Raw genomic sequence first — 21,987 nt, 5'->3', positions numbered from 1 at the left:
GTGTTTACTGTGCGTCATTGCTCATAGATTAGTCGTCCATTGAAAGAGTTGGCTTTAGAGTACTGGATAAAACAGAATAAGCTAAGGCTCTGGTGTATGTTTTTCACTATACGATGCAATTAAAATCCTTTAATTTTCTCAATAATCATCAGTGCATCTTATAATCCGGTGCTCCTTATATATGAATTCTATCAGTCAGGTATTAAGCAGCAGTAAAGCCACTCCACTGAAGTACAGAGTTATACAGTGCAGTACAGAGTTTCAGTGAAGTTTCTCCAGCACTAAGGCTGAAGCAGAATTAGCATTAGCTGCTAACCACAGCGCTAGATCTTTTACCGTTCAGAGGTGAGTGTATTGGACTGTAGCTTGCTGCTAACCCCAGCTAGCACTGCTGGAGCAGCATTAGCATTAGCATTAGCTGCTAACTGTGCTAATCGCTAGCTCTTTTGCCGTTTAGAGTGTGTCGGTGAGTGTGTTTGTCTGTATTCTGCGTGTTTACTGTGTTAAAAGAAGCTATGTGTGAAGAATTGCTAGCTAATATCGCCTTGTCTTACCAGAACACTCAGAGTACCTTTGTATAGCTCTGTCGGGTGCTAGCAGTTAGTGGCTAAAGCTAATGCTCCAGCCTTAGTGCTGGAGAAATTTGGGAATCTAAGCTTACTGTAAATAAATGGTAGTGCTTCACTCATCCAAAGAAACAGTTTTCAAGAGATAAATCTTTTTTAGATTAACATCCAGCACTCGTTTTATTTTTAAAAAGTTTTATTTATTTATTTATTATTTATTATTTTTTAAATAATTTATATATAATTTATAATTATAATAATTTATATATAATTTATTTATAATTTTTAATTACAGTTTGTTACCCACCACCCTCACCACCAAGACATGCTGATTTAGGAGAAAAACATGGTGACACCCGTGTTCCTTACTAGTGTCGTTTATAATTTGTCTTATAATCCGGTGTGCCTTATAGTGTGAAAAATACGGTACAAGCAGATTTGATTGATTTAGGTGTTTATTAGTGTATAAGAAAGATGATCCTAGTCTCTATTCTGTAAGAATAAGGTATGTTATTAATGTGCAGTCAGGTAAGGCACTAATGTACATGTTTTAATCCTCTGGCTGTAGTGGAGGCAGTAGTGCCGTTAGCAGTGCAGCAGTATTTGTGGTTAATGTTTGTGGGAATGTTGTTAAATGCAGTTTGGGTTTTAGGTTAAGGAAGTTGGTGGAGCTTTCAGTAAATAGTACAGAGTTTCTGCTAAAAACAGTCTGGACCTGTTTGGTGGCATTGCTTCTGTGTGCTTGTGTGTTCATTTCCCAAAAGAGTGAAAGATCATGCCGGTAGCGGCTCAAACTGCTTTACTCAAAAGGAAAATGAAAGAAGAAATAAGAGAGCACTTAAAAATGATGAGTTTCTTTGATTTCACCAAATTGAAAACCTCTGGAATATTCTGTATTTATTCTGTATTTTATGTTTAATCAGGCTTTGTACGGTCATGAAAAATACTGGAAAAGTCTTTGAATTTGAAATTAGCAATTTCCAGGCCTGGATAAGTTTTTTTTTTTTTTTTGGAAAAATAAAAATACAAAGAGAGGTTTTGGAAAAATCATAGAAATTTGGTCTACAAATTTATCAACATAGAAAATATATTTTGAGCCAAAGAAATATGTCAATTAATATAGTAATATAGTCAATTATAGTTCATTATAGAGCTTTCAGGATCTGACACACATTTTATTTATTTTATTTTTTTAAAAGATTTGATGTCAACATTTGAATCAGATTCATTTTAGGCCCACTATAATAGTTTTAGATTTTTTTTTTTTTTTTTTTTTTGTCCATGTCTGCACTAATGTTTTATAAATCGTATGGTCATGAAAATATGCCTTAAAAGTATGGAAATGTATTGGTTAAAAAGTGTATGAACCCTGTTTATTGTATTGTCGGATTCTCTGTCTGCTTAGCGATTTTTATCAGTTGTAAAAAGCGCTTTATAAATAAATTTGATCTGATTTGATCATAATAATCAATCAGCACTGATGAGAGACGTTTTACTACAGTAAATGAAGTAAAACTTGTTCAAGTTTTGAAAGAACTTTTAAAGTTCTCCTTCCAGATGCTGGACTGGATTATCTTGGAGATGCTGTGTTCTACCTGTAGGCCGAGATTAAGAGCTGGATTCTCATTTGCATGATGGTTAATTAGTACCGGGTTTCACCCGTGGCGAAGGCTTCTCTTTGCGAATGCCACGCTGAGGGCGCGACGCTGAGAGCGCGACGCTGAGAGCGCGAGAGAGAAGAGGGAAGTCCAGGCTCTTTTTTGACGAGTGCTGACAGGAATTCCAGCGATCCGAGAAATTACATAAACAGGAATTATAATCCATGCTGCAGCTTTAGGATCCTTCAGAAATCATCGTTTAGTATGTGAAGGGTTCAGGAAGGCTGCATTTCTCAGCCTGTGTGTGTGTGTGTGTGTGTGTGTGTGTGTATGTGTGTGTGTTTGTGTGTGTGTGTGTGTGTGTGTGTGTGTGTGTGTGTGTGTGTGTGTGTGTGTGTGTGTGTGTGTGTGTGTGTGTGTGTGTGTGTTAGAAGGCCTCTTAGCCATCGGATTTGCCTCTGTTCTGGTTCTCTCAGCTTTGATGTGACGGCCAGATGCTTTTATTTTTTTTTCCTCCCTGCAAAATCCTGGGAATAATTCCATTACCGTGGCTTTTTGGAATAATGGGATTCCGATACGGATCTCAATGCTGCAGAACCCGAGCTACTGTCAAACCAGGTCATCCTTTCAGCGCCACATTCAATACATGCATGAGCATTCTGCAGATGCATGTGGTTATACATGTCTTAATACCCAGCAAGCTGCCTTGCTTCCTATACCCTACATAGGCAGCTATATAATCTGGTTGCATTTTTTAAAGGGTCCATATCCTATATTTTTATTTAGTTTTTTATTGGTGGGTATATAAACTGCTGTATTAGGCTGAATGGGTGGAGTTAAGTTGGTATTGACTGAGTTTATCTTGATAATCTAATGCTAGCTAAAGTATTATTTAGCTTGGTATTTAAAATGAATAGTCTCTCTCTCTTTCTTTCTCTCTCTCTCTCAGTCCAGCTGAAGAGCTCAGTTTTGGATCGAAGGACTCAGAAAAGAAATGTCTTATTGTTCTCAACAACGTGACCAAAAACCAAGTGGCATTCAAGGTGATTTTGATTATTCTAAAACCATCTTATTTAGCTTTTTTGTTGTACTGTTTGAAGAGACTAAGTCCGAATCCCATTGAACCTCTTGGCCCTACCCCTTGTTTTCGAGTGTAACCCTTCTTCCCCTTAGAACAGAGTTAGAAGAGTAAAGGGGTTCAATCCTACCGCTAAGAATTAGGAAACCCATTAAAAGCACCCGATACGTCATCAGGAGTTCAGCAACCGAGCTGCTGCTGCTGATTAACCATAGTTAACTTTAGGGCGTATTTAATTGTATATTTTCAGAAAGGGAGGAAATGATGAAGAATTTATTTATATCTGTGATGGGGAGCTGAAATTAGCTTTTATTAGCATTTATTTTATTTTATTTTTCCGTTCTGCCTTAAATGCTACAGCTCCTGCCGTCTGTTGCACTATTTAAGGTGGAACGGGAAAGTTAGCTAGCTAGCTACTAAGACAAACTATTAGATTATTACTATTAATATATATTTTTTCAATGCTTATAATGAATAATTCGGCCATAAAATATTGAAACTACACATTAAACTATGGTAATACAGCACTAATAATGACTTTTAACAGGAGAAATACTTACATTTGTAGGTTTCTTCTTTGGTCGCTTGATCTGCCATCATACAAGTAATTCTCATACCCCTCTGTTTGATGTGTGCATCTGAAAAATCTCCGTATGACCAACAAGAATCTGGACAGTGGTGAGTGGTAGGGCCAAAGGGGTGAAAATGGGATTGGACCCAAATGAGTGCTGTTTGTGGAAGCCTAATAAACCTACTGTATTCACAGGTTAAACCATATAATATTCTTGTTACTCTAAAACACACTAAAACTAAAAACTCCCGATCTGTGTGTTCAGGTGCGTACGACGGCTCCTGAGAAATACCGAGTGAAGCCCAGCAGTAGCAGCTGTGAGGCGGGAGCGAGTGTGGACATTGTGGTGTCTCTACATGGAGGTGAAAAATTTAAGCACTTAACTTTTTTATTTTCTATTCCCCCTCTCTCTCCTCTTGTCAATTTTTGCTCTATTCCCTTTAATGCTTGCTGTGGCCTGAGTGAAGTACAACTATTTTTTTCCCGTATCATCAATAATGTAGAAGTGATAAAATAATAATCTGTTATCTCTGCTGTGTAAAAGTAAATAAGAGGGACACGAGGGAGTCCGAGCACTAGAGGATTTTCTTTAACCCACTTACTGCAGCAGAGCCACTAATAAAGCCTTTGAGTCTTTTTTTTTTTTACTGCAAAAGCTTTATTTTTGTCTTTTTTTTTTTGTTTTGTTCAGTTAAATAAAAAAAATAAAAAAACTTCCTGAGCCAAGTAAACAGAACTGTAATCCTTAAAAAAAGAACTTTTCTTTTAAAGTCAAAAGTGCCAAATGAGTGCTGGAGGTTAATCTACACAGATTTATCTCCTGAAAACTGTGTATTTGCGTGAGTAAAGGCTTCCATTTACTTACAGAGAGCTTAGGTTTCCAGATTTCCTCTAAGGCTAGGTGCAGCAGCATTAGCATTAGCAGCAAATTACTAATGCCACCCAGAAGAGCTAATTTGAGGAACCCTGAGTGTTCCTGTAAGCCAGAGCAATATTAGCTAGCAGTTCTTCCCATGTAGCATCAGGCTACACTCCAATAATACTCGCCTCTAAACAACAAAAGAGCTAGCACTTTAGCGGTTAATGCTAATACTGCTCCAGCCTCAGTGCTAGAGAACTAAACTAAAAAAACTCCTGTATAACTCTGTACTTCAGTGGAGTGGCTTTACTGCTCCTTAAAACCTGACTGGGAAAAAATCATACATAAAACGCACTGGATTTTAAGGAACTATATCAATTTTGGAAAAATTAAACGATTTTAAGTGCACCTTATAGTGCCAAAAATATGATAATTGGTCTGAACTGTGGTTCTAGGCCCCTTTCATACCAGCTACTTTGGTTTAGACCCAAACTACCAAATAAGTGTGAAAGCACCCTAATTAATGGTATTTTGTTAATGTGTCTGTTTCTACAGGTTTCCAGGCATCTCCTCAGGATCGGTTCTTGGTGATGGCTGCTGAAATGGAGCCGGGTGCTGGTGCTGGAACCCCTGAACTCACTCAGTTCTGGAAAGATGTTCCAAAACCAAAGATCATGGAGCACAGGTGAGGTTTTCTTTCAACTACACCACACTTAGACATTCAGTCTGCCTTCGCAATATAAGGCGAACTTAGAATCCTTTAGCTGCTCACTGTGCTAAGCACTAGCTCTTTCGCCATTTAGAGACGAGTATAACGGCCTGTAGAATGCTGCTAACCCCGTCTAGCACAGCTGGAACATCATTAGCATTAGCTGCTAACCCTTCTAAGCCTGTAACCGGTGCATTTACTGTGTTAAAACAAGCTACGTGGGACGAACCGCTAGCAAATATCGCCTTGGCTTATTAGAACACTCAGGGTTCCTCAGTGTAGCTTTAGCACTAGCGGTTAGCTGCTAATGCTAATTCTGCTGCCCCCAGCCTTAGTGGAAATCTGTGAATCTAAGCTTACTGTAAATAAACAGAAGCGCTTTACTCACCCAAATAAACTGTTTTCAGTGGAGAAATCTGCGTAGATTAACATTCAGAGCTTGTTTGATTTTTTTTTTTAAAGAATTACAGTTTTGTTTACTTAGTTTATCTTTACTTAACTTAGTAACCCCACCAACCAGTATTAATAAGTGCTGAATTAGAAGGAAAACATGGCGACACCCCTATTCCTTACTAGTGTCCTATAATGCACCTTATGTATGAAAATAGACCCGAAAATAGACGTTTGATGTCTATTTTGATGAATCTGATGTTTGTCAGTTATAGTGTGAAAAATACAGTTTGCCCGAATCTCAGATCCCTGTCTGCAGTTCTACTTGTTTAGTTTCAGAACTCAGGGAAGAATACGGAGAAATGTGATCTTGAACTGTAACCTATTCCTTTTTTAAATGTGCAGAAAAGTCCTTTTAGCCCTGTGATTGGCTGCTGGTTTTGTAAGCGTATTGTTGGGATGTTTGTTTGTCTGCTGCAGGCTCCGGTGTCATGTTCTTGAGAGTCCCAAGTCTATTTTGAGCAACGCGAGCGACAGCCCGCTAAACACGCCTACTGGTGACACCCAGGACCTGCAGACGGCGGTAAGTGGACTCATGCTTTTGACCGCGGGAGCGTCCAGCACCTCGTTGCGTAAGACGCTGTTGTGTTGCGGGCTCTATCTGTCTCCTTTAGACTCGTCAGCTTTGAAGGTTTGAGCTAGGAAGGATATGTGCTGTAAGAAGTGTAACCGATGTAACCCTCCAGTGGTTTAGTGACCAGAATTAACGATACGAACAAAATAATACAGTTGCACAAGCATATCACGGTCATATCGGGCAGTTTAAATGGACTTTTAGTGGCAAAAATGGGTTTCATGGCATTAGAAACAGTTTATGTATCATCGTTCTCCGATATATGCATCAGTGATTTTAGATAGTATCCCATATCGCAAGAAAATTGTAGGTTTGCTGCAGTATTATTGTATGATTATCATGTGTCATTGATATATATTGAAAAGGACACTGGTAAATCGATAACATTGTTTAGTTTTAGGGTGTTTTTTTTTTTTTTTACATCTTAAGTTCATTTTTCTGATTAAGTTTGTTTTCTAGCAGCGTTTGGTTTATTTTCACACAGGCGCAAACTTAAATGCACAAAAGTGTGCCCCAAGCATTTGAGGTCCTATATTTGTGCAGTGTGAAGCTGCTATAACACTAAATATTTTATATCTGTGCATTAAGCGGAGTTACACAGATGTGAACAGTGTACGCTGCACATGCAGAATTCAGTGCATGGAGCAGCAGCAGAGACAGTGTTTGTTTATAGCTATAGTAGGTTAATTATCTGGCAAAAAATGATCACAAACCATCAAACGAAGTTAAACTGCTTGAATTCATTTTTACACCAGGAGTAAAGCAGCATAAAGTTATCCAAAAGCAGCGTGTAAGACTGGTGGAGGAGAACATGATGCCAAGATGCATGAAAAGAAAAAACTGTGATTAAAAACCACAAAGGTTATTCCAAATATTGATTTCTGAACTCTTAAAACTTCCAAAATTAATATGAACTTTTTTTTTTTTTGCATTATTTGAGGTCTGAAAGCTCTGCATCCTTTTTTTATTTCAGCCATTTCTTATTTTCTGCACTAATAAATAATAAATGCTCTAAATGACTAATTTTATTAGGAATGTTGTCTGTAGTTTATAGAATAAAACAATGTTAATTTTACTCAAACATAAACCTATAAATATCTATGAAAATCAGAGGATCTGATTCAGAAACTGAAGTGCTTTCTTAATGTTTTTTAGAGCTGTATGTAGCTGTATTATTCTGAGAATCTTCTAACTTTCCTCCGTCTCTCGCAGCTGATGCGTCTTGTGGTGAGTAATTCGCGGCTGGAGCAGAAGCTGGACTCCTGCATGTGGCTGCAGAAGGTCCTGCTGGTTCTCGTCTCCGTCCTGATGGCCTTCAGCTTCTCCACGTTCTACTGGCTGTGGACGTCGTAACCCGTCAGACCTCAGAACTCCATGTTCGGCTTTTAGAAGCTCACCCTGAAACACTGGCCAGTCAGCTGCTGAGAATGCGTGATGGAGATCATCGCAGGGACCCTTCTTGTGTGAGCGGTGCTGCCTGTCGCCGGGCATGCTGGGTAAACTGCCAGGCTTCCTCCCGCTCTGTGCTCGGAGCTAACCAAAGAGAGCAGAGAGCTTCCTGTGTGATTCGAAGGCATAATAATGTATTTTTATTACTCATCATGAAGTAACTACATAATTTATAACAGATGTAATGTAGCTTGTAAAGTAATTGTTTAGCAATAGACTTTATAATCTATTGTATAAATCACAGATTTATAAAAAAATAAATGATTCCTTTTTTTAATATTAAGCCCTGTTTGTGTAAATTTAAGATAGTTATAAAAAATACAAACTACAAGTTTGGTGTTGCATAATGGACCCCATCATATTCTAGTACTGCGACGATTAGTCGATATAATCGACAATGTTGATTATTTGAAATTTCATTGTTGATTAATCCTTAGTTTGGACTAATACCACATTATACAAAGTTCTGGGAACAGAAGCATAATTTATAGTTTATACTCAACCTAATCTGTCTCTAAAAGTACCCAAACACAACATATTACATTATTACTCACTAAATATCAGTACTTTCCACGTTTAATCAACATCCATGTTCTGCTGTTTCTGTCATTTTTAGAGATGGAGGACATGGCAGAAACAATCGTTGACTAATTCAAAAAATAATAATCCGATTAGTCGACTACCAAAAAAATCATTACTTGCAGCCCCACCAAATTAAGACAAAGCGCGGCCACAAATATATCCATATAAAATTCAATTTAGTTAAATAAATTTCAGATACTTGAAGACATAAAGTGTTTGAAATATTGTCAAATATAAAAGATTCTAGTGTTTAAAGACAGTGAACTGCTGGTGTGCATGGGTACTGCTGAACATGTGCCAGTCTGGTTGTATTCTACTGTCAGTACCTATCAGGAGGCGCCCCCTTGAGGGGGATTTTGATAATGCTCACACAGTTTGTTGTTGTCTGTAGGTCTCAGGCAATTGCTTGGTTTACCTGTCTTGTTGCAAAACAGTTTAAAAATAGTTTAAAATAGTGAAATTTTACATTAAACAAAAGGAAAACCTACCTCTATGTTTCTATTTTTCTAAAACAAACGAGTTTTAAGCAGTAGATACGCTAGCATTACTGCTACTGAAGCTGGAAAAAGTAAACAAAAAATTATGAGCAATGATTTTACTCAGTTGTTCCTATGAAACCATTTATTTTAGACTCACTCGAGAGCGCCCTCTTGTGGCGTAAGAAACTCTGACTATATTCTGAAGTGGGTGTTGGTTTTTGCTTCTGTACAACTAGACACGACCATGATTTTAATGAGATGTCGCCATGGTTCGCCCTGAAAAACTTACTTTTCTTTGGTTTCAGCTGGTAACAAAATTTTTCGGTTTCCAGAACCACAAAATTACTTTTTGTGCGAAATGGTTCAAAATTATGTGCACATTTTGGTGGAAAAGGACTATTTCAGCACTTCTGACACAACACCACCACCGCATTGCATTATGGTATTCAATTCTAGCATAGATTGTGAACTGTATAGGGAATAAAATGTACTTTTGATTTTGTACAGCTCTACAAAATCCCTGAAAAACCATGTAGTGCACTATTTCTGTAATAAGAAGCAATTCCAAACACCCCTCCAGTGCCTGGAGTGCCTGTTCACCTGTCCCTGAAGGCCTTAATTACCTGGATCAGGTGTGTGAGATTAGCTGGGGAGGTAAACCCCTGTAGGGGTGGTGCAGATCTTCAGGAATGAGCTCCTGTGGGGTCGGGATTTCCAATAAAGTGGCCAGTGAGAGGAAGCTGTATTTCACTCACTGGACACTTTATTAGAAAAGCCTTAAATTGCGCTTCTAATAAAGTGGTTTGGGGTTGTTTAATATGCATTAGGTTGGAGTATTGATCACCAGTTTTTAACAAGCCTTGCTGTAATTCCACCGTTTCTATCATAAAGGTGTTCAGGATGAACGTTATGATGCCCAAGACGCAGTTTTACCAGAATATTAAAAATACTTTGGGTCTAAAACATCGGATTGGTTGAGGGACACATGCAGAGAAAAGGTCCTTTTAGAATTGCCACAATTTTACCATCAAAAATCACGTCGTATAAAAATCAGCATGGCCAAGCATGTGACGGGTACCTTGTCTATGGAACACCACCAATGAAGTACAGTCGGGATAGGTAGGTGTATTTTTAAAACAGTTCTGTTTACTCTAGTAAACAGAATGGGGTCAGTGGCTGAACTGCACTTAGCAGGGCTTCTGATGTCGTATCGGGTGCATTTGAAGGGAAATGTTGGGGCCAAGCGGTGAGACACGATCACAAGATAAATGGAGAAAAAAAAATTTATTTAGAAGAAGAACATAGTAAACAGAGCGAGACAGCATGTTAACTTTCTCTGCCTTTAGTGTTTTTCAATTGTAATTATTTGTAATTTTGCCCTTGTTTCCTGCCCCTAGGTGTTTCCTGTTTCCTGTCTACTTCCATGTGTGTATATATATATATCCGTCCGTTCTTTAGCGTTTTACATCTGTTTACGTTGCTTAGTCTCTTGTTTCTTGTTCTGTTTTTTTTTCTTGTTTGGTGTTTGTTTGTTAATCCACTTTATTCTTTTTTTTTTTTTGGTTTCTTTGTTATTAAAATGAAATGATGACCATGACCGTTTTAGAGCAAATTCACATTCAGAATGACCCCAAATCCCTGAATTGTGCAATAATTTTGAGTTGACAAGAATTTGTGGTCAGGGGTAGTTTAATATGCATTAGGTTGGAGTATTGATCAAGGTTTTAACAAGCCTTGCTGTAATTCCACTTTTTCTTCTATTAAGGTGTTTAAGATGAACGTTATGATGCCCAAGACGTGGTTTTACCAGAATATTAAAAATACTTTGGGTTTAAAACATTGGATTAGTCAAGGGATACATGCAGAGAACAGGTACTTTTTAGAATTTTTACAATTTTACCATCAAAAATCACATCTTATAAAAATCTGAATCAGATTCGGGCTTTATTGGCCAAGCATGTGACAGGTACCTTGTCTATGGAGCACCAAATGATGACCATGAATAAAATGGTCACCGTGAACCGTTTTAGACCAAATTCACATTCAGAATGACTCCCAACCACTGAACTGTGCACGGATTTTGATTTGACAAGAATTTGATGGGCTCTGAAAGAAGAATTCCATCATATTCAGCAAGACCCCCATCAGACATGTTCTTTTCTAGCCTCCTTCAAGTGTTGAGACTCTGAGTTTCAGATCTGCAGGGCTCTTTATATCGTGTGTTGGATCTCAGAGAGGAAATTGCTCTGCGGAGGACGAGACGTCGTGTTATTGGGTTCCATCAGAAGCTCCATCGATGCTGTCTGGACTCTTAAGTGCTCGCTAAGTGGACACACTGAAGCCCTCTCTCTCCTGAAAAGACGCCGAGGTAAAAGCACCAACATTAAGTGCAAGTCGGGTCACTTCTGAGCTTCTGTTTCCTCCTCTGTGATGAAGCTCAGCGCTCAGGTCTGACGGCTTTAGTTTGTGAGACTCGGGTGCGAGAATGAAATGCAGTAAATCAGCTTCTGTATGGCCAATAACTGTAAAACTGGCTTTTAAACTCCGCCCACATAGAATACAATAACCTTTATTGATCCCAGGGGGGAAATTCAACTCTTCCAGGATAGCAGTTCAGTTCAAAATGAAACAAAGCCTATAAATAATGATGTGCGCACAAGATGTACTGTGTACAGTAATGTCTAAAACTCCCAATCACTCACAGGGACAGTTTAAAAGTGTCTACCTAAAAAAAATTCTCTTAACATTAGAGTAAATACAAATGAGCATAAAGTAGTCAGTGGTCAGTCAGAGTGTCTATCTGTAATTAATTCTATATACCATTAGAATAGTAAACCCAAAAAGACATAAAGTTAGAGGACAATCAGTTTGTTTATAACTCTTATACAACTTTAGAATAAACCTACATATACATAAATGAAGTCAGGGGCCAGTGAGAGTGTCTACCTGTAATTAACTCTATACACCTTTACAGTACTGAAGCCAAATAAACATAAAGTTAGTAATTAGTCAGTTTGTTTAAAACACGTATACAACTTTGGAATAAACCCTCATATACATAAATGAAGTCAGGGGACAGTGAGAGTATCTACCTGTAATTAACTCTATATACCATTAGAATAAAACCAATTAAACAAAATCAGTGTTCAATCACTTTGTTTAAAACTGTTTAAAACTCTTACACAACTTTAAAGTAAACCCTTATATACATAAATGAAGTTCGGGCCAAGTGAGAGTGTCTAACTGTAGTTAACTTTATTTACCATTAGAATTAACTCACATATACACAAAGTCAGGGGTCAGTGAAGGTGTCTACCTGTAATTGACTCTATATACCAATATACTAAACCCAAATAAACATAAAGTCAGTGATTAGTCAGTTTGTTTAAAACTATATAAAATTCCTAAATAATTAAAGAATGAACTCACATAATAAGCTTTGGGGGAAAAAATAAAATCTCTGGAATATAATCAAGATTGAAGTTCTTTATAGAGATTTATAGAATAAAACAACAATGTTCATTTTACTCAAACATAAACTTATAAATAGCAAAATCAGAGAAACTGATTCAGAAACTGAAGTGGCCTATTCATTTATTTTTCTTTCAGAGCTGTTTAAGAAGTCATCAGATTTGTAATAGAAGTCAATGATCCAGAATGTTATGATAACTAATAATAATAATGCACTCCATATATCTCCATATATCCAGGATTAAAGTAAAATAAATGATACTGGACAGATATAATCTGTCTCTAGTAGATATATAATGGAAAATGAGAACTGTGTGAATTTTTCTTTTAATAAAAACAGTAAAAAAGTAGAACCCTGATGTGATAATTAGGGGTGGGTGATGTGGAACCATATTTCAGGGTATGATATCGTTTACGATTATTAGATGTTGGTGATGATATTGCGTACGATACATGTATACATCATCTATAAGCAGAGTGATCAGGCTGTTTGATCTATTATTATCTATTACAGATTGATCGCAGTCTCAATGTTCTCAATCAGAGCTGTAGCTGATTGCAGTTCAGTTCGCTGGGCCGGGATTTGAGGGGTTTTCAGGTAGATTAGAAGCTGCAGCAAAAGAAGCAAATGGATCAATAGAGCTAATAAGACCCACACGAGCTGTATTGACGGCTGCAGGATGGCTTGTTTTCTTGTTTTTCCTCCAGACTCTTTGTGAGAAAACCTGATGTATTCTCAGAGTGAGCGTCTCCTTTTTATTTTTGCCTAAAAAGATGATTATTTACCTATTCTTCTAATAACCCTTGTTATAATAATTAAAAATATATTCTAAACTTAGCAGAAAAGCTGCTTTGCCTTTGCGTTATTTATAAATATCAATACTTTTATTTAAAGCTGATATGAATACATTTTGGGATTTGTGGTGAGAATGGGTAACTGCATGCGGAAGAATCATTTTAAACTGGGTGGGGGTGATGCGGTCTTCTTCTTTCAGAGCGGATGAATCCCATTTCAGGTTATGTTCAGTCCTTCGTTTCTTTGGTTTTACTATGAGTGAATAAATGAGCTACTGAGCTCTGAGTTTCCTCTTCTGAAGTCTCCATTGCTCCACCAGCCGCTCGCGTTCAGTAAAACTGAGCCGGATCCTCTTTTAGAGGCTGTACGTGTGACGTAAGTACAAAAAGACGATGCGTGACGTGACCAGAAGAAGAACTCAAGCAAAAAGCGTCCAAATAATCCAATTTTTAAGAATAAATATAATATTAGGCTTAGCAGGGATGGTGGTTCAGCACACTGGTACCATTAAAAAAAAAACTATATTTTGTCCATATTCTTCTCCACTCAGAAACGCTTCAGCTGTCAGTTTAGAAGCAGAATAATACAGACTGCCACTTTAACCATTTTATGGAGACAGAGAGAGAGAGAGAGAGACAGGACAGCTTGATCTTTCAGGCCACCAGTAGTTCAGGCTCTGCGGGGCAAATTTGTCAATATCAATCAGCATCATCAGAGTCAATCTGGGCAGCCGTCCACAACCTGTGTCCCCTCCGAGTGGACATGTGAGACGTTTTCATGATCTGACTGGATAAAATGATCTGTCATGTGAAAGACTGACCATTGAACCCCTTTTATTCTTCTTCTTCTTCTTTTTCTTTTTCAATCACCTGCACCTCTTTTGACTCTCTAGTTCTAGTGTGACGTTCTGGTTGTATCAAATGAAAAACTGTTAGGACTTTTAATTCTAGTCTTATTCTACTTTTTCCCAATTATTCTCCCAATTTATCTACGCTAATTGTCCCACCAATTCAGCTGCTACTCAGCCAGGGTTGCCAGGTCCAACAAAAATATCCGCCCCAAACGCAGTCTAAAACCTGCCTTTTAAAAAGAGTAAAGTAGCCCAATATATATCTTTATTGTCACAAGATTTACTTCAATTCAGTGGCGCATTAATTTATTAATTGTTCACCAAGATTTTGCAGCAGCAGCATTGATGATGGTAGAGTCTGACCAACCGCTGCACAAAGCAGCTCTTCTCCATCCAGCACATCCCAAAGATTCTCAATGAGGTTAAGATCTGGACTCTGTGGTGAACTCTCTCTCAATCCATGTGTGAAAATGATAAATGATGATCTCATGCTCCCTGAACCCTGAACTCTTTCACAATTCCAGCACCATCAATCCTGATATTGTTCATCTTGGAATATGAATAAAAAAAATCCATTGATGGAAGAATAACCTGGTCTATATTCAGTATATTCAGGTAGAGTCAACTGACCTCATTCTTTCAGCACATACTGTTACTGAACCTAAACCTGCAGAACAACTGCAGCATCAACCAACCAACACATCATTTACTCACTTAAATCCAGGTGGAGACTTTTATTTTGGTCAGGCAGTGTATAACGACGAGTTATTGGGCTGGAATACAGTGGACTATAAGTGCGGTGTCCACCACACCTGTCCACCAAGGCCAGTTTTTGTAAGACAGATGGTCCAGGAAGTCCAGGAACCACAGGGTTGAGTTAATGTGAGGAAAGGGATGGGTCTGGTTTCTGTGAGAGGAACATGCTGTTCTTGTAATATTCATGCATCTTAAGTCCAATAAACATAGGATCAGTTCTTGCAAGTTAGATAGACCTTAAAACCAACCAAACAACTAGTTCCTTTAATGCGAATTACAGGTTCAGTTCTTGTAAGATAGTGGACCATATGTCCAATTACCACACGTCTGATACCTATAATAGGAACAACCGGCCCAGTTTCTATAGGCTGCTGGATTTTAAACCAAATAACCAGAGGTGTAGTTCCTCCGAGACGAGCCACAGGTCCTACTTCTGTAAAATCTCCTCCCTGAGAGTGTTCAGTGTTATCCTGATCAGAGGATAAACTACAGCAATCCATAAAAATACAGCTAGAACCCTTTGGTTGACTGACTTTTTATTTATTTTATTTTTCACTGGATGTGCTGCTTATTATCACCACCTGCTGGAGAAATCCCACACTATACCAACCAGTAGAGACGCCATCAGCTGATTCACTGATTTACTGATCTAATGAGTCGATCTACAACTGCAGGCTGTTTGCATATAGACAGATTTGTATTATAAACCTGAATTATGATGAATATTCTCAGAACGTGGATTCTCAGAAAGGCCAAGATGAGAAGAATGAAAAGTTAATAAATGTTATTTATCTGAGAGTCTCTCTCAGACACTCCTGACCATATTGGCCTCTGTTCTATTGATTGGCTCCAGTTTTCTCTGATTATCTCCGTCCAGAAGTGACTCTTGAGATTAAATTCTGAGAACGTGCTGATTGGACTTTGATTCGAGTGGGAGAAAGATCATCTCGTGTTGGCCTGTTTATGGAGATGCAGGAAAAATGGATTTCCCTCGAATTTACAGTCGATTCAACAAGCAAATATAATATATATATATATATATATATATATATATATATATATGTATATATATATATATATACATATATATATATATATATATAAGGTGAGTTTGTCTTTTAGGAGAAATTGGACCAAATATTATGTTGGTGTTGAATCATGTTTGTTTGACATAAGTCTAAAATATTCAACCCACCTTTTAATATAATAAAATAAACCGATTAAAACTCTTAAATAGCATACAGTACTAGTCAAAAGTTTGGACACCTTTTTTGTATAGTAAATGAATAGTGAAGTGATCTATTAGATTATTAAGGAACACTTAATGAATCATGTAATAACTTAAAATTACTGTTAAACAAACCAAAATACTCTGCTGTTAACTTACTGTGTCTGAGGGAACTCTTGCTCTTCCTTTCCTGGGGCGGTCCTGATGAGTGCCAGTTTCACCATTATAATGTTTTGATGGTCTTTACTGTGAATGTACTTCCGTTTATTTTTTCTTAAAGTATTTTTTATCTTTATTTAGTTGAGTAGTTGTTGCTTCTCATAATCTGGATTCGAACATTACTCAAATATTCACTATTCACTGTATACCTGTAACTCTACCTCTTCACTACTTTACTTTAACTGATGCTCTCAAACACTTTATTAAGAGACAAGAAATTCAAGTAATTAACTCTTGACGAGTTCAGCACAGCTGTTAACTGAAAGCCTAAAATTCATTTTTGTTTGTTTAACCCTACATCTAAACTATCTTCATAGTTTGGAATGAATTAGCATTAATCTGAATGCATAATGCAGAACATTTTAAAATAATATTAAAAATACACTGAATTTAAGGAGTACCCAGATTTTTGACAGGTACTGTATATACTGTATTATATAATCGTTAGATGATGTAGATGAGAATCCATTTAAAATACTGTACATAGTGTATCTCTATAAATGGACAGATCTGAGCCCAGTTTTCCAGAAACCTCTGATCATTAAGGTCCATTTTAACAGAAAGAGAGTAAAGCTCGCCCGACCATCTTTGTGTTCAGATCCCTCTGGGAGGTTCTACCCAGTTCATTTACTAATCAGCATGTACAGTACTGCAATGAAGTTGGCAGAAAATGATTTTTGGTCCACTGATTCCCCCAACTGGTGCAAAACTAAAGTGCATCCATGATGAGCAAAGAATCCTGACTATTTTCTACTTAAAAAGTGGGACATATTTTGTCTGGACCTCCGATAAAACAGCTGTGAATTGTGTTAAAATGTTTAGCTGTTCTGAAATCAGTAAAATCTTGTGTTTAATGTTTAACTGGAACACTGTCACGGTAAAACGCCATTTCCAGCTCCAACTTGCAATGCAGAATTAATCCTGAGAGAACAATGGATCCCAATAATAAGACTTAATAATGATTATATGTCCAGTTTTAGGGTTTTTCTAATAGTTTAGATTTTAGTAGCAACAAAACAGCAGAAACCAAGGTAAAGGTAATTAAATTAAGTCGTTTTATTGTATAACTTGTGCAAAATCTGTATATAGTGTGTATAGGTAGTGTAAATCCTAAAATACAATAACTAATAGAAGATAAATTACACTTGACTAAAGTGCAGCATAAATAAAATATATAATATAAATTAGGACTGACTTTATTTTGACTGTCCCCAATAGATGATAAACAGATACCCAACAAATTATCAGTTCTTACTCATTACATTCCCAACAGCACTGACATTAAGATGATTTTTTTTTGTTTTAGACATAACCTTTGTAGATATTTGGGTGAAAGTTAGTAATTGATAAGCTGGTCGTCTGCAGAGCATCTACAGAAGACCATTAAAATAAACCATAAATCCACTAAATAATGAATCAATTAACAGAACCCAAAAAGCACCTGGTAGAAACCTGTTTCTTTCACAGATTTTCGGATATTTTCTCACAGAGGCTCTTCTGGCATGGACCATTAGCTCTGAGGTTGAGCTCCATGATGGAGCAACAGGTTAACAATGGTGACGTGACCTTTGCCGGAAGCCTCAGAAAGAGGAGTGCTGCAGTTCAGCGTGGAGGTGTTCACCTACATGGAGAAAAAGAGGAAAATATATAGATATGTGCTGCTGTTCTGCAAAAAAAATACAAAACAAAAAATATATTAGAACCATTAGAGCACAAATATTGGCCATAGCCGGAACAACTGTTTGGAATGTCTTGAAGAAGAAAGTCGTCACTGGTGTACTAAGTAATGATCATGTAGACCAAGGACAACCACAGCAGTTGATGACAGAAATATTGTATTGTATATTGTTCTGTAAAGAAAAACCCTAAAACTACTGTTAGTGAAGATATAGAGGAATGAAGATATCACAATTTACTGTTCACAGAAGAGTTCACCAGAAGATGAAACCAAGAATTAACAACAAGAGGAAGAGCAAACCCGAATGCTTTCAGTCTACATCAGAAATAAAGACTGGATTGGCTTCACTGTTCCAATGTTTTTGGAGAGAAATGTACCTAAAAGTAATCAAGGCCTAAAAAGAGAATCTTACTAAAAGAATAAGTAAGAAATACTAAGAAGAACCGAGACTTAAAAGACTTTTTCTAAAAGGAAAGAGTATTATATAAGAGTGTTAAGGAAGAATCAACACTGTATAGAGAGTTTCCTATAAGCAATTAGAATAAGTTGGAGAACTAGGAGGTAGTTTACAGGTAGGAGGGGTTTGTAGGATTATCACTCTGCTGTTCTTACATTCGCTCCCCGTTCAATCAGCAGCTGAACACAGGCTCCATGTCCCTGCTGAGAAGCTGCATGGAGAGGAGTCACTCCATCCAGAGTGGCAAGATTCACCACAGCACCCTACCAACACATTTACACGTATACTGAATTCATAAATTCAAAATAATAGAATATCATTAAAAAGTTACAATATTTCAGTAATTCAGTTCAAAATGTGAAACTCAAACTCCTGAAAACTCTAAAACCAGTTTCTCGGAAAATTAGAATATTAAATAAGACCAATTGGTACTTTTGTCAGTGTGGGCAGCGTACCAAGTCCTGCAGGAAAATGAAATCCGCATCTCTGCTGTGCTGTAAGATTTTGTACTGACTTTGGACTTGATAATAAAACACAGTGGATCAACAGCAGCAGATATCAGACATGTCTCTCCATAAAATCATCACTGATTGGTGGAAACTTCACACTAGACCTCGAGCAGTTTGGACTGTGTGTCTCTCCACTCTTCCTCCAGACTCTGATCCCTTAATTTACTTTAAATGAAATGTAAAATGTACTGATGATCAGTGATGGTTTAGAGAGTCATGTCTGTCATCTGCTGCTGTTGATCCACTGTGTTTTATTATCAAGTCTAAAGTCAGTGCAAAATCTTACAGCACAGCAGAGATGCGGATTTCAGAGCACAGTGTAGAGACGCAGATTTCATTTTCAAGCAGGATTGGCGCACTGCTCACACTGTCGAACGTACCAATTGTTCTTATATAATATTATCATTTTCTGAGACACTGATTTTTGGGTTTTCATTGGCTGTAAGCCACAATCTATTATCAACAATAATGTATACACCAACCTGATTAATAAGAGTGCGTAAGGCCAGCAGTCGTCCATTGAAAGCAGCATTGTGTATCGGAGACCAGTCCGCCTCAGCGTCTTCAACAAAACATGGTGAAACAATGGTGAATACTTACATATTCAAACTAGAGACTGTTTATTAGGAATATTTCTTAAACCAGCTCTTAATTTATTGGATTTTTCTGGTCCCTGTTTTTAATTTTAGTCAACTTTAAACATGAGGAATAATAAAAACGAACACTTATATGTTATTATAGTTTATTTCTTATTTAAGTTCAGTCAGATCATGGATCGGGTCTTCTGTACGTGAGGTAAATGTGTCGTTTACTGAAGTCAGTGATCTGCCAATAAAGAGATTCAATCAGACGATAAATCCAGGAGAAAATTCCTGCTCAGGAAAGAGACAGTAGAAGTGAAGACTGGTGTCTCACCACTCATTAGAGGACTGGAGAAATAAACAGCAGCTTCCTGCCCGGGTCTCGGCTTGGGTGGCTCAGACATCCTGCTCGATAACTCTTCAGAAACAGCACTTTGGAAACACACACACACACATACACACACACACACACACACACACACACACACACACACATACACACACACATTTACACACATATATACACACATATGGCAGTCAGCAGTGGAGAGCCGCTGAAGCGTGAACTCTCTGCAGGGTCCAAAATCCAACCAGACTCCTCCGTCTCGGCCTCCCCTCGCCTCAGACGCTCTCTGCACAGCGGGACTGATGTCACGTCCTCTCCAGACAATAGGCCTGACCTGCAGGAAGCGAGATCTCGCCGAGGCCTAACAGCGCCGGCACAAATAAACCAGAATCAGCTCTCCAATAGAGTCAGAACTGCTGCTGTTAAACTGTACGCCCAATAAAAATCAGATCGTAATGGGTTTCAGTCGTTTTAGCAATTTAACGTTTCAGTTCTGCACTTAATACAGAACATATCATACAACTGCACTTATCTTACAATCTAAAATACACTCACTGACATGCAGCCTTGGGAACGTCCACACCTGTATAAGTTGTGAGGTGTTGTCTTGTGAGTGAATAGATGGCTAAACGTCATCTATTCACACTCATAACTCAGAACCTGTTTTTATATTAGCTGTAGCTCTTTATGATCTCTCTGTACTGTACTGTTTTTGTTCTGTTATTTGTTCTGTGTGGGTCGACCCTAAGGTTTTTTCCTTTTAATGGAAAAACCCTATCCGGACGAGATTAGTTTCTCAGGGGGTTCTGGGTAATATCCTCTGTGATTTTATTCCCGTCCAGAACGATCATGTACGTGTTTTTCTCAGACGTCCTCTGAGAAAGTTACAGTCTGAGTTTCGTCTCCTTGCCTTTAATAAAATACAAAAAAACTATTTATCCACTGCCGCGCACCGTAATTATACTTTGGGCGCACCACGGTTTCCATGGAGATTCACATTAAAAACACAACAGTGAGTGGAAATGTATATATATATATATATGCGCCCCAAACTAAAATAAGAGTTAGTGCCTCTTCTCTGCTCCAGTGTTTTTTAAAGTGCTTAGACACCGCCAGCTGTAATAGGAACCTATATTTACCTATAAGACCCTCAGGAGATCATGCATGCTTTTACAAAACCTCCAGATTAGCGAGTTACTGATCGCTCTCTCCAAATCGACTCAGGCAGCCAAAATCTGAGCTTACAGGAAGTCTGAGCAGGTCTAGTCTGTTCTCCTGACCTGTTTAATCAACCTGGATTCAAAAAGCTCTTTGCTTTGGTAGTTTGGTAAGTGTGTCCTGCAAAACATCCAGCACCTACAGCTCTGGATAAAAGAAAAACAAGAGAGCACCTAAAAATGATGAGTTTCTTTGATTTTACCAAATTGAAAATCTCAATTTGGATGATCACAAGCCATCAAACCAAACTGAACTGCTTGAATTTTTACACCAGGAGTAAAGCAGCATAAAGTTATCCAAAAGCAGTGTGTAAGACTGGTGGAGGAGAACATGATGCCAAGATGCATGAAAAAAACTGTGATTAAAAACCACCAGGGTTATTCCACCAAATACTGATTTCTGAACTGTTAAAACTTTATGAATATAAACTTGTTTTCTTTGCATTATTCACATTAGTTCACATTACCTCAAATCTGAGTTTTTCTCAATGTGGCTCAGATCTGATTTTTCCAAGTCACTTTCATATGTGGTCCTAAATCAGATACGTCCTTTTTTCAGCTCCTGGACCTGAGCATGAACTTCAGAGCAGCTGTTTACTCTCCACTCCAGCAAAAGATGCTCCACATATGAGCTGCTAACTCATCCATTTCCCTTTATAAAGCTACGAGTCTCTCCTCTCTCTAATATGAGGGTTTTTGTTGTTGGTGAAGAAGGAGACGTTTATACAGGTATTAATGTGCAGCATGTGAGACGATTCAGGAACAGATTCATTCACATTACACACAGATACAGATCACTTACATTTACAGTGAATGTGAACCGACAAGATGCACAAATCTGATCTGAGCAAAAAATCGGATTTGAGCAAAGTGGCTTGAATATTCCAGTTTAACCCAGTGTTAAATGCAGTGTATATGAGAGGCAGTAGATGGCGCTGTGGTTTTGGTGTTGGAGGTGATGTTG

The 21,987-nt window shown here is 37.8% G+C and overlaps 2 protein-coding genes across 3 annotated transcripts in view; one reads left to right on the top strand and one right to left on the bottom strand.

Moving 5' to 3' along the window:
* mospd2 (motile sperm domain containing 2) overlaps positions 1-8,137 on the top strand; it is a 32,153-nt gene extending 24,016 nt beyond the window's left edge. For both annotated transcript variants that reach the window (XM_049485284.1, XM_007227698.4), the window contains exons 11-15: positions 3,114-3,207; positions 4,079-4,175; positions 5,228-5,357; positions 6,252-6,354; positions 7,618-8,137. In XM_049485284.1, the coding sequence (XP_049341241.1) occupies positions 3,114-3,207; positions 4,079-4,175; positions 5,228-5,357; positions 6,252-6,354; positions 7,618-7,758 (565 nt within the window). In that variant the 3' untranslated portion in view covers positions 7,759-8,137. The remainder of the gene's footprint in view (positions 1-3,113; positions 3,208-4,078; positions 4,176-5,227; positions 5,358-6,251; positions 6,355-7,617) is intronic.
* A 9,130-nt stretch (positions 8,138-17,267) lies between these two features.
* Positions 17,268-20,066, bottom strand: LOC111191272 (ankyrin repeat and SOCS box protein 9). Its single transcript, XM_022665654.2, has 4 exons — positions 19,795-20,066; positions 19,362-19,441; positions 18,526-18,633; positions 17,268-17,856 (listed from the first exon to the last, which is right to left on the bottom strand). The coding sequence occupies exons 1-4, from the start codon at positions 19,988-19,990 to the stop codon at positions 17,746-17,748; spliced, it is 495 nt and encodes a 164-aa protein (XP_022521375.2). The 5' UTR covers positions 19,991-20,066; the 3' UTR covers positions 17,268-17,745.
* Positions 20,067-21,987: the final 1,921 nt, after the last annotated feature.

This window comes from Astyanax mexicanus, chromosome 11 (genome assembly GCF_023375975.1).
Source record: "Astyanax mexicanus isolate ESR-SI-001 chromosome 11, AstMex3_surface, whole genome shotgun sequence".
NCBI lineage: Eukaryota > Metazoa > Chordata > Actinopteri > Characiformes > Acestrorhamphidae > Astyanax > Astyanax mexicanus.
Note: the sequence above shows the minus strand (reverse complement) of the source record. Positions and strands in the feature narration are given on the sequence as shown.